Source organism: Cydia amplana, chromosome 2, assembly GCF_948474715.1.
Source record: "Cydia amplana chromosome 2, ilCydAmpl1.1, whole genome shotgun sequence".
NCBI lineage: Eukaryota > Metazoa > Arthropoda > Insecta > Lepidoptera > Tortricidae > Cydia > Cydia amplana.
The window spans coordinates 18,311,422-18,330,047 of NC_086070.1; the positions used below are offsets into that span (position 1 = coordinate 18,311,422).

The 18,626-nt window shown below is 36.2% G+C and overlaps 1 protein-coding gene across 1 annotated transcript in view; it reads right to left on the minus strand.

Moving 5' to 3' along the window:
- The window catches only part of LOC134656561 (E3 ubiquitin-protein ligase RNF19B-like), a 50,025-nt gene extending 37,676 nt beyond the window's left edge, over positions 1 to 12,349 (minus strand). The window contains exon 1 of the mRNA XM_063512122.1: positions 11,760 to 12,349. Within this exon, the coding sequence (XP_063368192.1) occupies positions 11,760 to 11,883 (124 nt within the window). The 5' untranslated portion in view covers positions 11,884 to 12,349. The remainder of the gene's footprint in view (positions 1 to 11,759) is intronic.
- Positions 12,350 to 18,626: the final 6,277 nt, after the last annotated feature.

Below are 18,626 nucleotides of genomic sequence, written 5' to 3' on the forward strand. Positions count from 1 at the left end.
TTCGAAGTAACTTGGTTCTTTGTATTCATAAGTTAATTTAATTAATAATTAACTTTGGCCTCTTAGCACTTGCCTCGAGTGCAGGCAACGGCCACCAGGCCTAATGGAGTTTTCTGTGGGTATCCGACCGATTGCATGAAGTCACTGGACTAACCTTCACTGGATACTCCTGGCTTACAGACAGTCTGCGTGTTACAAGTCTATCTGATAGTTTACGTTTATTAGCCACAATGCTCTGTTGACAGTCCAATCGGCCATAACAAAGCCAAACGTAAAGTATTGTTCTATTATTTCAGTATCTGAGTTACAAAAGGTCAATTCAAGCAAGGTTACTGAAATCGGACGTACCCAGGTCATTAAGGTATTTCTAAAACCCAGACAGTTAAAAACTGTCTGCTTTATTCACTGGCTACGCAGTAAATGCACACGGTAAGTACGCACACGCAGCATATTATATTGTAAAGTTCGTATTCTCTCAGAATAAAATAGACGCCGATCTTGAACCAACTCACGCGCTATTTTGCGAAGGCACACGGTCAACGTATCTGTGTACACTTCACTGGTATGCGAGAACACGAGCGACGTAATCACTTCACGTAATCGGATTTACAGACATTTTGACCGTATAGGTACCAGAGAACTCCATTGGTTTATTTTGCACATAATCTTTGAACAGGCAAGACAAAACGCATTTATGCGATTGTAATAATAAAAATGAATTTCATTTATTAGAAAGAAGAGAGCGATAATACAACTATAGGTATATAGAGCATTATTACGCATGGAAAAGATTAGATACTGCCCTATGAAAACAGGAAATGTGCATTAAAGATTATCACTTACACCTACACATTTGTGCCTAAGTGTAGGTTAAACTGGCTCCTCTATTTATAGCCTTAAGAGAGAAACAAATCTTAAAGCTAAGTAGTGAAAGGTGATATTTGCTTGATTTACAGATAGTTGTAACATTGACCCCCTTGATCACGGGCATTATTGCTTCAATATCCGACAATTGGTTGTGGTCATAAAAATTTAATGATGCCAATATTGCCAATGACTAATTGATTGCTCAAAAGTTTGAAGTTTTATTAGAAGCAACCTTGAGCCTCCAATAAACTAAAATGCGCATTCATTCATTCATTCATTCATGAAGATGTTAATATGAATAAAATTTTCTAAGAATTTAGTTTATATTTTAAAATGTTTTTAATATGGGGTGTAATTATATTCATTACATACATTTATTTATTTTTTATTTATTCAAAAAACAAACAGTCATTTCATAATGCTTTTTAATAAGTATATTTGGTAAGTAAAATATGTCAGTCTAACTAATGGTCCACGAGCCAGGCGCAAATTTCGTCAGTCATCGCCTCCCGGGTGAAAACTCGTATACTGGTTAACGGGCATATATGATGAACCCTCGTGGACGTCAGCTGCCGCGACGTTGGTGGGTTGAGGAATGGCAGCCACCAAAACACGTAAAAAAAAATTTTTTTTTCAGTCATCGCCTCCCGTTTGATACTTAGTCAGATGAAAGTTTAGGTGCTATTGTTAATAAAAACAATCGTCAGCCGGTTGTATCGCGGTGGAATCACCGTCAGCTGTACACATGAACATGTAAAAAAATTTTTTTTTTTCAGTCATCGCCTCCCGCTTGATACTTTATCAGATGATAGTTTAGGTGCTATTGTTAATAAAAAAACTCGTCAGCCGGTTGTATCGCGGTGGAATCACCGTCAGCTGGTCACATGAACATGTAAAAAAAAATTTTTTTTTCAGTCATCGCCTCCCGCTTGATATTTTGTCAGATGATAGTTTAGGTGCTATTGTTAATAAAACAAATCGTCAGCCGGTTGTATCGCGGTGGAATCACCGTCAGCTGGTCACATGAACATGTAAAAAAAAAATATTTTTTCAGTCATCGCCTCCCGCTTGATACTTTGTCAGATGATAGTTTAGGTGATATTGTTAATAAAAAAAATCGTCAGCCGGTTGTATCGCGGTGGAATCACCGTCAGCTGGTCACATGAATTTATAAAGCAAATAAATAAATACAATCTAAAATTTAAAATAATTGGTTTCAGTCATCGCCTCCCGTTTGATACTTTGCCAGATGATAGTTTAGGTGCTATTATTAATAAAAAGAATCGTCAGCCGGTTGTATCGCGGTGGAATCACCGTCAGCTGGTCACATGAACATGTAAAAAAAAATTTTTTTTTCAGTCATCGCCTCCCGCTTGATACTTTGTCAGATGATAGTTTAGGTGCTATTGTTAATAAAACAAATCGTCAGCCGGTTGTATCGCGGTGGAATCACCGTCAGCTGGTCACATGAACATGTAAAAAAAAAATATTTTTTCAGTCATCGCCTCCCGCTTGATACTTTGTCAGATGATAGTTTAGGTGCTATTATTAATAAAAAGAATCGTCAGCCGGTTGTATCGCGGTGGAATCACCGTCAGCTGGTCACATGAACATGTAAAAAAAATTTTTTTTTTCAGTCATCGCCTCCCGCTTGATACTTTGTCGGATGATAGTTTAGGTGCTATTGTTAATAAAAGAGATCGTCAGCCGGTTGTATCGCGGTGGAATCACCGTCAGCTGGTCACATGAACATGTAAAAAAAAAATATTTTTTCAGTCATCGCCTCCCGCTTGATACTTTGTCAGATGATAGTTTAGGTGCTATTGTTAATAAAAAACATCGTCAGCCGGTTGTATCGCGGTGGAATCACCGTCAGCTGGTCACATGAACATATCAAGCAAATAAATAAAATCTAATATATGTTCATATGACCAGCTGACGGTGATTCCACCGCGATACAACCGGCTGACGATGTTTTTTATTAACAATAGTACCTAAACTATCATCTGACAAAGTATCAAACGGGACGCGATGACTAAAACCAATTATTTAGGTTTCCGTGCCTTCGCTTGAACCACTTACGAGATTGCCAGCGCTCGGCTGCTTTCTCTTCAGTACCATATAAGCCGGCAAGGCCCTTAGCGGTGGTTCAAGCGTCGGCCTCACCTCAATATCCGTTTTTTACCCTTCGGGGGAAAAACGGTTCTATTTAGGTCTTCGTGTCTTCGCTTGAACCACTTATGAGACGTGTTTAAACCTCTGCCGGCGCTGGCCCGGGCGTACTGTGACTGTTAATATTTATGCAAAAATCACATAATGAGAATATGGGCCTGAAATGTATTCCGTATTGACATAATAAATAAAGGATTGATTGCGTCAACCTTTAAGTAGATTTTCATCATTTAGAATTATCGATATATGAGGTTATTCTTAGCACTGACTTGCCACAGAAGATAAATATTGCGACTATAAAAGTACTTGAATTTTTATATAAAACAACGGCTTGACTTTTAGTTGATTTACCTTTCCTTAAATGATTATTAAAGTCATAATCTTATATGAACCTGCATGTACTATCTTACGCAAATAAATTCATTATGAATTATAAGTAGGTACGTGTAGGTTGTACACATTTTTGTGTAACCACTATCTGAAGTAGAAGTTCTGATGCTTGTAAAGTAAACCTCATCAAGTGAATTTTACATCATACCCATTCAGACTACCTCTGATGATACAACAACCCACTAGCTGATACACCACTGATAAAAAGGTTTTGTTGTATTATGTAATGATATTATTTCACAAAAAAAATAATAATAAAATATTACTTGTCTATTGCTTAAACACAAATAATAGCACTTTCGGCTCATCTAAAAAACTATTTTAAATTTGTTACTAATAGGAAAAGCTTGGGTCCTCTCTGGTTTAACGTATTCTATCAATTTAATGTAAATGGTAAGATGTATCATTGGTCAGATGTAATGTAATATGTTTTTTAATGTGGACAAATACCCAAATATTGTCAATATTTAGACAATAATAGTTATTGACTTGGTGTATCTTTATATCTATGATACTGTGCGTTGACTTAAGGTACCTCTATAGGATGTAGTATCGGCTCAGTTGAAACTATTACTAGGTTGCTGAGAATTGTTACTAGTTAATAACGTATACATTAAATCGTGAAGTGTATTGTCTTCTTCACTTCTGACGCTACTTTTAGGCAGAGGAGTGCTCGATTCGAAATAATATTAAATTATTTTCGCAAATAAACACATCATGTACATAATTTCTTACACATTTACGGAATATGTTGTCCTTATGTAATGGGCTATGTACAAATAAAGCTGGTATACCTAGTCAATAACTATTAATGTCTAAATCTAAATAATGTCAATATTTGGGTATTTGTCCACATTAAAAAAACATATTACATTACATCTGACCTATTATCACGTTGCCGGGTCTATTGATACTGCAAACAGCCTTATACACGCGAGAGAATTTAGATAAATACCCCAGACGGGCCGACAATAGCGACCGGATTACACGATACGGACAAAAACTAGCAGCGGTGCCCCGTAGCTTAGCAAAGAGAGTAAAAACTATACACGTCATGGGCCCCTCCGTGTATAATAACCTTCCAGCAATAATAACAGACGCACTTAGTTTGTTACTCTTTAATAACAAACTTAAAACTTGGCTTGTTGAGCGGTCGTTCTATAATATAGAAGAATTTCTGACTGCGAAATATTAACGTAAATGAATGAAAATATAAAACTACGCAAGTAGCGAATCAACTTTAATATTTAGAATACTTTGTAATTTTTGTTTTTATTATGTTATTTGACAAAGGGATGTAACGATACCGATACCGATACAATATATCGGCCGATATAATCGGCAGGCCGATATATCGGCATCGCCGATTTAAATACACCCGATATCATAACAAAATGTAAACAACCCACAGTAAGGTATTTTATTGAGCAAGAATATTCTTCACCTCAATTTTAACTTGATGTGTCAAAACTTACGTAAGTTTTACTACGATAGATTACTTACTCAACGTAACAGTGAAGCTGCTATAATCGTGCTATTTTGCTAATAGGAATATATTTTTCTTTGTTTTTATTTTTCAGTTTTTCACACTTCTTAAAATCAAATGTCTATTGAACATAAGTATGTTTTATGCATATAAAGGATATAATTATTAATTTATTTCAATAGTCAATAGTCAAAATATACTTTATTCATGTAGGCCTAGCAACAAGCACTTATGAATCGTAACATACTTATAAATTATCTTAAGCTAATTATCGGAGCAATTTATTGATGTTATTATTCCATAATAATATTGGATTATTATACAACTCTAATTTAACACAAATTTAAGAATTTCACAAAAGGATCGTCAAACATGAAAAAAAAATTGTATAAAAAATACTAGTCTAGAATGTTTCTAGAATAAAATCTAAATGTCAAATAAATAAAAAACACAAAAGAAGTACAAACATCGGAATATTCGGAATATTAATTTCCTCATCGTTAATCAAATATACCTAATAAATAAATAATCATTTCGAATAAAAATTAATCCCACGTTGTTTTATCATTCATGTAGTCTTGTGTGGTATAGTATAATACGCTTTAGAAATAAGTTTACGCTTTACATAATTCTTAAATTTATTAATAGATAATTCAGTAATATGATTTGGAAGTTTATTATAAAATCTCACACAATTACCCATGAATGGTTTTTTAATTTTATGGAGCCGAGTGAAGGGCACTGCGAGCTTATGTTTATTTCTAGTATTAATATTATGAATTTCACAATTTTTTCTAAAATTTACAATCTTTTTATGTACATACAGAATATTCTCATAAAGTATTGACAGTGCACTGTCATTATGTCAATTTCCTTAAATTTATCTCTAAGTGAGTCTCTATGGTTCATTTTGTATATTGCTCGAATAGCCCTCTTCTGCAGAACAAAAATGGTATTTATCTCTGAAGCACCACCCCACAGTAAAATACCATATGCCATAATGCTATGGAAGTAACTAAAATATACTAATCGAGCTGTTTTCACATCAGTTAACTGACGGATTTTGCTCACTGCAAAAGCTGCAGAACTCAGTCTATTCGAAAGAGTAGCAATATGGGGACCCCACTGGAGTTTAGAATCTAAAGTTATACCAAGAAAAACTGTACTATCAACTAATTCGAATTCCTCATCCTTCACAATGACACTTGTTTGCACATGCCTAACGTTACTACTAGTGACAAACTTAATAAATTTAGTATTTTTCTCATTTAACAATAAATTATTAACATTGAATTTTATTTGATTTATTAACTAACTACCAGGCTATCGATATCGGTATCGGTATCGGTATCGCCGATTATTTACTTTAAATATCGGTATCGGTATCGTATCGGCAAAATCATGTATCGTTACATCCCTATTATTTGTACTAGCTATGTAAGTTGACATGTAATCACCTATTACCAATAAAGTATTAGTATGAGTATGATACAAGTTACCAATTTACATTAAACTTATATAAAATATGTTAAAAGAGGACCCAAGCTTTTCCTATTAGTTACAAATTTAAAACAGGTTTTTCGATGGGCCGGCAGTGCTATTATTTGTGGTTAAGCAACAGACAAGTAGTATTTTATTATAATTATTTTCTTAAAATAATATCATTACATAATACAACAAAACCTTTTTATCACCAAGTGGGTTGTTGTAAAGAAAGCATCAGAGGTAGTCTGAACGGGTTTGATGTAAAATTCACTTATGAGGTTTATTTTACAAGCATCAGAACTACTACTCAGATAGTGGTTACACAAAAATGTGTACAACCTACACGTACTAAATTCATAATTTATTTATTTGCGTAAGATAGTACATTCGGGTTCATATAAGATTATGTCTTTAATAATAATTTAAGGAAAAGTCATTCAAGTAATAGTCAAACCGTTTTGTTTTATATAAAAATTCAAGTAGTTTTATAGTGGCAATGTTTAACTTATGTGGCAAGTCAGTGCTAAGAATTGTCTCATCTATCGGTAAATCCATATGATGAAAATCTACTTAAAGGTTGACGCAAACAATCCTTTATTATTTCAATACGGAATAAATTTCAGGCCCATATTCTCATTATGTGATTTTTGCATAAATATTAACAGTCACAGTACGCCCGGGCCCGCGCCGGCAGAGGTTTAAACACGTATAAGTGGTTCAAGCGAAGGCACGGAGACCTAAATAGAACCGTTTTCCCCCGAAGGGTAAAAAACGGATATTTAGGTTCCTGCCGAAGCTTGAACCACCGCTAAGGGCCTTGCCGGCTTATATGGTACCGAGGTGAAAGCAGCCGAGTGCTGGCAACCGGGCGGTATTATTACTTGAGTGGCGCGATAAATGTCGCTACTAGTTGATGAATTCGCTTGATTATGTCTGAGTTAGGGCTTGCAATCCGGATATCCGGATATCCGTCCAATTTAATATCCGTATTTAGATTAAGTGATACTACAAATTTTAAGAAAACTATGTTAAAAACTTTGAAATTTATAATAGTATTCACGTTTTCGGTTGATTTTATTTATTTGGATACATTTTTACGTTATATAAACTGTTTATTGAAATATTACTTCTTGATTGCCGACTCTTCGTCAATATTCTTATGCAGATCGACCTAGCTCCGTAAAAGTAACTTTGAGCGTACTTTGTACCGTGTTCTTGTCAAACATGATTTGCTGTTATTATTGTTAGCGTCCGAATACTTACGTTATTAACAAAGGGCGAACAGAACTAAAACGAGTCCAACGGAGGAGGACTTCGGTTGATATTGAACTGCCGAACGAAATGCAGTAGGGTTTAGCAAACGATAAAGAAGGTTTTAGCATTTTCTATTTGAATAAATCTGTAATGAAAACCTTGATTGACTTTAAATGCAATGTAAAATCTCAACAAGAAGAGACTGGACTAACACTTAGAAGATATTCGATTCTCTAAATATTATCAAAACCCCTATCAAGAAATGAATTTCGCAGCGCAGACTGCCAATATTAAATTGAGGGTTGAAGTATCGCCATAACCTAGTAAATTATTACTAACTAGCGACCCGCCCCGGCTTCGCACGGGTAACAAATTATACATAAACCCTCCTATTGAATCACTCTATCTATTTAAAAAAAAACGCATCAAAATCCGTTGCGTAATTTTAAAGATCTAAGCATACATACAGACAGACAGACAGACAGACAGCGGGAAGCGCCTTTGTTTTATACTATGTAGTGGTATAGTTTGTATCACCTGTTCGAAAAACCATATCTAATCTAGTCAGGCAATTAAAGGTTGTGTATGAAATCTTTGCCGAAATTCATTTTTAGTTTTTGGAGAGTATAATTTAATTTTGCCATTACGTGGCAAATCAACACAATAATTCGTAGGTACTAACTTAACTAACCTAACTTCACGCGCGGTTACACCAGCTGTATGTTTGCACTTGCACATCAACTTCAAATCATCGGCGAAAAGGTAGAACGCCATAAATAGCTTAATACTTGCTGGTACGCAGCCTTGTGTAGATAATAGTAGTTTATGTGACTGCTACATAATGAGAGGCATTAAAATACGAGCGTGGGTTTAAGAAACGAACGGTAGTGAGTTTGTTAATAGGATCACACGAATGTTTTAATACCTAATTATGTACAGTTACATACACTACTTTATCTAAACACATACTTAAAACGAATTAAAAGATCAAATGGCGGTGAATGAACATTTTTTCAAGCATGTCACGCATCCGTAGTTTTTTTAAATTACTAGACAAAAGAATGAAGTCCCTAATCTCATGTCACTCGAGATCAAATATCGTGCGGTTTATAATAAAAAAACATACTAAATTGACGTTTCGTATCGATAACTATTTTAATACCTATATGGATACTAGAATAGAGACCCACTTGAGTATTGACTGCTGTTCCAAATTTAAACTCATAACCTTACAACAATCTATAACATTATGTACATTAAAGTACAAATTTTCCTACTACCACAGATAAGAAAGTTCTCATAGTAAAATTAGTTGTAATAAAGCTGGTCATTTCCTACGGTTTCTGAACGCATTATAGAGCACTAATGACATGTGTGTAGATAAAATTGTATTATATTACACTTTTTATTAAATTCATCTGGGTTTTATGAAATAAAAAGTAAGTATTCGAATTATCCGTTTTATCCGGATATCCGTATACTAAAATAATAAATATTCCAAATATCCGGATACGAAAAATAGGCGGATATCGCAAGCCCCAGTCTGAGTTACAAGGGTGTTATCTCGTAAGTGGTTCAAGCGAAGGCACAGAGACCTAAATAATTGGTTTCAGTCCGCGTCCCGTTTGATACTTTGTCAGATGATAGTTTTGGTGCTATTGTTAATTAAAAAACACATCTGGATCACATGAACATATATTAGATTTTATTTATTTATTTATTTGCTTGATATGCTCATGTGACCAGCTGACGGTGATTCCACCGCGATACAACCGGCTGACGAGTTTTTTTATTAACAATAGCACCTAAACTATCATCTGACAAAGTATCAAGCGGGAGGCGATGACTGAAAAAAAATTTTTTTTTTACATGTTCATGTGACCAGCTGACGGTGATTCCACCGCGATACAACCGGCTGACGATTATTTTTATTAACAATAGCACCTAAACTATCATCTGACAAAGTATCAAGCGGGAGGCGATGACTGAAAAAAAAAATTTTTTTTACATGTTCATGTGACCAGCTGACGGTGATTCCACCGCGATACAACCGGCTGACGATTTGTTTTATTAACAATAGCACCTAAACTATCATCTGACAAAGTATCAAGCGGGAGGCGATGACTGAAAAAAAAAAATTTTGTTACATGTTCATGTGACCAGCTGACGGTGATTCCACCGCGATACAACCGGCTGACGATGTTTTTTATTAACAATAGCACCTAAACTATCATCTGACAAAGTATCAAGCGGGAGGCGATGACTGAAAAAAAAATTTTTTTTTACATGTTCATGTGACCAGCTGACGGTGTTTCCACCGCGATACAACCGGCTGACGATTGTTTTTATTAACAATAGCACCTAAACTATCATCTGGCAAAGTATGAAACGGGAGGCGATGACTGAAAATATTTTTTTTTTTTACGTGTTTCGGTGGCTGCCATTCCTCAACCCACCAACGGAGCGGCAGCTGACGTCCACGAGGATTCATCATACGTAGCCGTTAACCACTATAGGAGTTATCGCCTGGGAGGCGATTGGTCATGGAAACCTGTTCGTGGCTCGCGGTCTATAAAGCCTAAGTTTTGTTTTAATAGCATCTAGACAAACTTGCAGCCTTAACCTGATGGAAAGCATTACAGTTGCAAGAAAATATTAAAGGTTTATGTTAAGTGGTCTGCCAGTCCCAAGGGAGAGAGCCTAAGAATTTTGCTGTAGGTCAGCGGTCGGCAACCCGCGGCCCGCGGCCCGCATGCGGCCCGTGAATCTGTCACTTGCGGCCCGCGAGCCTCCCTGGCTATTTTGTTTGTAATATTGACAAACGACAATGTCTGATAAAGTCATAAATATTAACAAAGTGCGGCCCGCATCAACATCGTTAACTACTATGTGGCCCTTGGCTGCTAAAAGGTTGCCGACCGCTGCTGTACGTAATTAGAATTTTAAGATTACATTTTGGTAGTTGGAAATGTTGAATTAAGGAAGGTAAGTTTAATTTTAGTCATATTGTTGATATGTTCATAGTTTTAAGAAATAAAATGCTTTTGTGTGTTTTGATACAAAGTCGATTTGCTATGTAAAGTAAACATATTAGTATGTGGGTATAACAACACAAGCTGTAATGCCATGCAAAAGAATGCAAATATTTCAACAAAACCTCTTGCTTATTCTTTATTGCAACATGTCCTTAAAACTACTTTATTATTAAAGTTTATATCCTTGATTAATTCAAGGAAACTTCATTATTCAAGTAAAATCATTGTCTTGATGTAATAGAGGTAGAAGGCATTTTAAGCCCTGAAGTGAATCCGTCAGCTTCACTGCTTTCAAAATTTAAATTTTATTTCAGATACTGTCACTATACAGGATGTCCCTAGGCATTGGACAAAGCCGAAATGTCCATACCATCAGATGAGCCATATGCTTGATAACCACCAATTTGGTAAAAAAACATTTACTGTCATTTTAATGTTAAAACAGATCTTAGGTTGGTATTCCACCTCCATTGTGTCTCACTCTCTCACCAAGCAAAATGTGAGACGCAAATATACACATTGAATTAATTGTTTGCCTCAGGTTTTATCGACAATACTTCGAGCTGAAGATGGACCCCCGAAGGGCCCGAAACATGTCGCCAATAGCGCCTAAAAATTCAAGTGAGTGAAACTGTTGTCGTATAAACAGTTTAATACTTCAATATTTTAAGTGTATTGTAGATAAGGTAAGATAGGTAAATATATTTGATTGGAACAGGATTTCATTGTAGATGTAGTAGGACTTTTTTCTTTCCTATATAACTGAACTTAATTTAACTTTTGATAGGCATTATACAATTTGGGAGTAACATTATAATACATTTTTAGCACCAAAAGCCTATCCGAGGGCCTACTGCAAAACATGAAAATCGAAAATTTGTTGTCTGCCTCTCTATCACTCTTGCTAATTCGAGAGACAGATAACGAAATTTCGATTTTCGTGTTTCGCGGTAGGCCCTCTGAAATGGCACAATACTGTACATTATAATCAGTCTGTTGACAATAAAATTACATCAATCATAATTTGCTTTGCTTCAAATATGTTAACGTTTAAGAGTGGTGGAATATACCTGTATGAGCTAGTCGTCTGCCCACAAGTGGGCTGTCTAGCAGCAGGCGGCGCAGCGACCAGCGCCCGAACACGCCGCCGCCGCCGCCCCAGCCGCAGCCGCCGCTGCCGCTGCCGCGCCGCATCTCACCTGGGCCCGCCACCACCGCGTCACAACACACCAACACTCATTACACAAACACGACAATGTTTTGACACTAGTTCTTCGATCCAGTTCACACGACCGCTCTCATAGGCGTACACTAGCAAACATCGACGATTAGACAGCGCGACTGCTTGTTGAATAATCGACTCGCAAAGCATCAGCGAGAGAAAGTACCGGCGGTCAAACGGATCGTACGTGCCGCAACTGTGCTCCACGCAGATGCACTCCCGAAGCAACACTAAGGTCCCATTCCCATTGTGCTGATGATTGCTCTCTCACTGTATGCATATAAAGCTTCACCAACACCTAAGAATCGTATCATCAGATCAACGTTATCAATATGACAACGGCAAATGAGAAGGTTCCCAGCTCGAATTCTAGTATATCTTTAAAATATACAACAAAGTCAGCTATGAATATGAATGCGACCCGATACACGATGAGCAACGACCAGCTGTCAAATAATAATGTGTTACTATGCAAAAAAAGGAATTTAACAGTAAATAAGAATTTGTATTATAAATAAATTAATAAAATACCGAGAAAAATTTGCTCAATAAATAATAGGTATTGTAGAAGGAAAGCGTTTGCGTATTAATTGATTATAAACATATAAAACTGGACCTCGTTTTGCAAAAAAGCATAGCAACATCTTAATTGTTAAAGGCCAGTCCATGAGTCCAGACAAGGTGATCTAATCGGCCGATTTGACAAGAAAATAAATTCGCGTCAATCTTCAATTTAATCACCAATTTTAGAGTCGGACCAAGAAAAGTCTGCAGCGGATTTGATAGCCTACGCAGTGCAAGTGTCATTTATGCGTCATAATTTCATTAAAGTTTGACGTTTAAAATAACACGTGCACTGCGTGGGCTATCAAATCCGCTGCAGACTTTTCATGGACTGACTCTAGATTTATGTTGATATTTAATTGGTCTAAAAAGATGCCCACAAACGCGAAAACTAGTGTCACAAATGCAGCACAAATGTCACAATTGGGTCCGCACGGCTCGATTTCATCGGACAATTTAATAATCAGAAGGCCTACCGCGAATCACGTTCGACGTGTTGCCTCCCTGTCACACTTACGTACGAAATTACAAGTGCGACAGAGATGCAACACGTCGTACGTGGTTCGCCGGTAGCCCCTCAGATTCAAAAAATTGTGTCGTCTCATAGACATAGTATTATATATAGATGGTCAACCAAATCTTCTCAGGAAAAAAAGGCGCGAAATTCAAATTTTCTATGGGACGATATATCCCTTCACGCCTACATTTTTCAAATTTGCCGCCTTTTTCTACTGACAAGATTTGGTTGACCATCTATAGATAAGTAATACGCGTGTGTCTGTGAGGGACAGAACATACACAATACAACCATTTTAAAAACACGTTTTAACCTTCCTAGCAACATACCAAAAACAACCTACGTAATTTGGTCGGATTATTTGCTACTAAATTATAGCTGGTCAACCAAATTGTCAGTAAAAAAAGGCGCGATATTCAAATTTCCTATGGGACGATATCCCTTCGCGCCTACATTTTTCAAATTTGCCGCCTTTTTTTACTGTCAAGATCTGGTTGACCAAGTATAGGTAGGGAAATAAAAAAAGTGAGACTGTGACAGGGACAAACAATAGGGCTTTCTCTGCTACTCGTGTTTATGACATGACCGAACGCAATGAGTAGTATAATATATATACGAACGTAACGTGAAACCAGAGATAGAGTCTGTGCGGAAAGAGAAGAGTCGTGGAATGTATGGGGCTCAATACATTCCACGACTCTTCTCTTTCCGAACAGACTCTATAATATATTTAAAGATGGACTCTAAGCGAGCTGTCACTGTTACCACTTTTGTTTAGTGTACGATTAACAATGTGAATCCACCTTGCTGTAGCCATGTCGATAAAGTCATATTGATAAACTATCGACATTTTTTGCAATTTTAATTTTGAAAGGTTTAAATTAAATTAAATTAAATTTATTTAAGACCAACAAAGGATCAATTTCGTTAGTGACACATTTAATCTTACAACTAATGTTAGTAGGTACACACACACAAACTTATTAACTAAAGTCCGTCAACCAAATCTTGTCAGTAGTAAAAGGCGGCAAATTTGAAAAATCGCGGGTTAGCAACACTGTGTTCAAATAATTCCAAAACGCGTGTCATCTGTGTTTTATCTGTGGAATGTGGATCGTGAATGACAGCCGTCACCTTATTTGTTTTCATTTGGTTTTCATTCTGAATCGTTTCTGTTTCAAGAGATATTTCTGCTGTCACCATTAAATACCAATACATTAAATAAGATTAAGCAAAGCTAAGGGGCCTACAATGTACAATCATGCTCGTTGATGGTAAACATTACTAAAAATTGAGGTTATGACAAATATTGGAAGAACTCTTTCGAACTTTTAAGATTATGTTCAGTTTTTTTGTTTTAGGGTTAAAAGCCATAACTAAAATTAAAACGTATGCCTAAATCTATCCAACAAGACAATAAATTGTGTCCTGGAAACCGTCCATAGGCCCACATGTCAAATATTTTCAGCAATTAGTTGTGACTATTTACAAAGGTAAACCTTTTAAACAGTATTAAGAGCCATTATTATATCGCCGTTCTTTCGCAATATCTACCTAATCTATACATGTTTGTTGCAGGATTAAATCTTGCCCAATATAAGGCGTTCGTAGTAGGTAGTATCTTTTCAGACAATACTTACCTATGGCGGTTTATGTACGTGTACAACGCAACCAAGTCGAAAAGTGACCCTTATCTTATTTACTTTTTCTACTCCAGCACTTAAATGTGTCAATTAAATGACTGACAGTGATATCTAAAGCAATGTCATTTGAATGCTTTGTCTATAGGCTCATAAGATGACTGCTAGCAGTCATCTTATGAGTATAATACAACTGCTTTATTTTTTTAAAAGATACAAGTTCCGATCATCTTGATTGAAAGAGGTATGTTTTCATTTACAATAATAACTCTTTTTTTTTTTAAATAATAACTCTTTTTTTTTTTAAATAATAACTCTTTTTTTTAATAATAACTCTTTTTTTTTTTTTTTTTTTTTGCTGCAGCTGTCATAGAAAAAGTAATGTATGCAACAGCTCATAATTGGTTCTTAAAATTCTCGGGTCTTTTTTTACAAAACTCGACTACGTCTCGTTTTGTAACTTCGACCCTTGAATTTTAAGAACCCTTATTATATCACTGTTGCATAAACTACTATTTAAATTAAATAAACACCCAAATATCAGTTGTTTTATTTTTAATATGTATATTGTACAATATATACCAATCAAAAAAATTACACAGGTATGTCATATTCATCCAGAACAGTACACTAATTTACATTAACAAGTGGCATATTATATTGTAAATACGAGGGGCGTTCAAAATATTCTCGGTATTGATATCTTACGACCTCTTCTAAAATTTCTTTCGTTACTGGCCGCTAAGGTTTATTCATTGACATTAAAAAAAAGTATAATTCGAACCGAGATGGTCTTTTGTTTTTCTGCAATTGCTGAACAAACATGAACATCATGTGCGAATTGACAATGTTAACTAAATTAGAACATCGATGCGTGATAAAATTCTTGACAAAACAGGGTAAAAATCAAAAAACCATAAAAGAGGAAATGGATTGTGTTTACCGTGAGTCTGCTCCTTCTTTATCTACCATTCAAAAGTGGTCAAGCGAGTTTAAACGCGGAAGGGAGAGTATTGAAGATGACCCTAGACCTGGCCGGCCTGTAGTAGCTACTTCACAAGAAAATATTGATAAAGTGGAAAAACTTATATTGGAAGATGGTCGAGTGAAGGTAAAATCTATAGCACAAGTAACCAATCTCTCTATTGGTACCGTACATGATATTATACATGACCATCTTAATATGTCAAAAGTAAGTGCAAGATGGGTTCCGCGAATGCTGACTCCGATTGTTCCGATTTTATTGACCTGTGCGGTGAAAATCCTGATGAGGTGCTGCAAAGAATAGTTACTGGAGATGAAACCTGGGTTCATCATTATGACCCAGAGAGTAAACAAGAGTCCATGCAGTGGCACATTAAGGGTTCAGCTCATCCCAAGAAGTTCAAGGTCATCCCTTCAGCTGGCAAGGTCATGGCCACGATATTTTGGGATTGTGAAGGAGTATTACTAATCGATTATAAAGAAAAAGGTGTAAATATCATAGGACAGTACTACGCTAACATTCTACGTCAATTAAAGGATGTAATTAAAGAAAAGAGGCGAGGAAAGTTAACCAAAGGTATTCTGCTTCTGCATGACAACGCCCCCGTCCATACTGCTCATATTGCCAAGGCAGCTATTGTTGAATGTGGGTTTAAAACTGTTACTCACCCACCGTATAGTCCGGACTTAGCCCCCAGCGACTTCTTTTTGCTCCCCAATCTTAAAAAGGATCTGCGTGGAAATAAATTTTCTGACGATGAAGCATTGAAGGCGGCAGTGGAGGAGCATTTTTACACGAAAGATAAAAAATATTTTTACGAGGGATTAAAAAAAATAATTGATCGATCTTTTAAGTGTATGAACATACATGAATATAATAATATACTCCCCATATTGAAAAATAAAAATATCAAACTTTTCGTACTTGTTTGTTTTCATTCTCATACCGAGAATATTTTGAACACCCCTCGTAACAAATATATGCACTATCTAATTATCTGCATTTTGATATGATTTTATTTTAGTAAACTTAGAAGACATAGATAGGGAACAAAGAGAATATAAGCAGTTGTTTTTGATATCTTCAAATTTGTTCATCATTTTAATTAACATTGTTTTAACATCGCTTTTAAATTGCCCGTCCATGTTTCAATTTTTTTCAATAAACCGCGAGTGACAATTTGAATTGACGTACGCAGGGCGCGCTCAGCGGAAAAAAAAATCTGTTGGTTCGATGTACATTGCTGCTTTTCTTAACGCAATACTGCTCTTTGAGTGTTGCCCTACTTTAGTTTGCTTTACATTGCTACTGACAAGATTTGGTTGACGGACTATAACTACATTAATCATTATATTTACATATTTATTTATTTATTTATGCACATATGGAGTGCACCACAGTGGTAGGCCCCATCAAACCTGTCTGCATACATGGCTAGGATGCTGTTGGTGCTGTTCCTCACCCTGCATAACAATGAAGTGGCTCTTTTGCGCATAATGGCAGCAAAACTATCTACGCGCGCCTCCGCAAACATTGTTGACGCGCTGCAGTAGCGAGGAAGCCCCATCAGCACCCTAAATGCATTATTGTACTGTACACGCAGGGCACTGTACTGCCTTTGCGTGTAGTTCACCCACAGGCTGCTGGTGTAAAAAGATGTACAAAAGGCTCGGAATAACGTAACCTTTACTGCCGGTGAGCTACAAGCGAACCTGCGGGCAATCATGTTCGCCCTCACAGCCAGTGCCCTGCGCTCCCTTTCGACGTCGGCACCGTCCTTGAGGTCAGAGGTAAAGCTTTGGATTCCTCCGAAAGCGGTGCCGTCATATAGCGGCCGTCTCCATACTAAATTATACGGCTAAATATGGATGTCGTAGTATTTGTATGGAGACGGCCGCTATATGACGGCACCGCTTTCGGAGGAAACCAAAGCTTAATCATATGTCCCAGGTACTTAAAATTGTCTACCAACTTAACGACAACTAAAATAAACAAAAAACGCTTCTATTCTTTATGGAGCTTATCAGATCACGATTTTATCGTCACGCCACAGCAGGGAACAAAGGGAAAGTTCAGATTTTTAATTACAATACACAAATACCTACAAAAATATGTGTTCGGCAATAATTGAATTATATTATGATATTATAATAGAGTCTGGCTAATGAAAGTTGAGCCTGAGGTTTATTTAAAACTTTTTATATGGCAACTTTTTTTCCTATCAAATAAGCTGTCAGTTTCAAGCTGTCATTTAATTTCATAGTAATTTTATTGCCAGGTGCGGTTTTTATTGAAATTCCCGCGTTATCTCAGGCTCAACTTTCATTAGCCAGACTCTATATTCATTATCCATTAGCATTTCAATTATGTTTATTATTAACGAAGATATTGAAGCTTGAATTAATCGCTATTTCGTTCCGCTGTGTAGCGTTTATCGATATATAACATGATTAAAATCGACTTTTCACATCCCTAAAAGAGCACACATATACGTTTTTACGCACACATACACAACTTGACACCACCTAAAACGGTAACACCTTGATTTGAAGTCCATCTTGTCAACAGTATGGTTGTCCTTTTTTGACAAACGGCATTTTTACAAGAGCGAGGAGAGAGAAATGATACTATACTTGGTCAACCAGATCTTGACAGTAGAAAAAGGCGGCAAATTTGAAAAATGTAGGCGCGAAGGGATATCGTCCCATAGAAAATTTGAATTTCGCGCCTTTTTTTACTGACAAGATTTGGTTGACCAGCTATAGTTGCTGCGCCGTCAAAGAGAACAGATAACGTTGGGGCCTTGCGTGAAACAGACCACATAAAGATCGCGGTCTAGTACGGCCGTCTATAAATACCATAAAATCAATTTTTAATACTGGTAGCACCGGTAATATTGACGTCAAAAATCTGTCATTCATCCAGATAACGATTTGGAAGACCAGCGGTATTGATGTGTGTTTATATCATCTCAATTTAGTTCGTTGAAATGAAAAGTAATTAGAATAC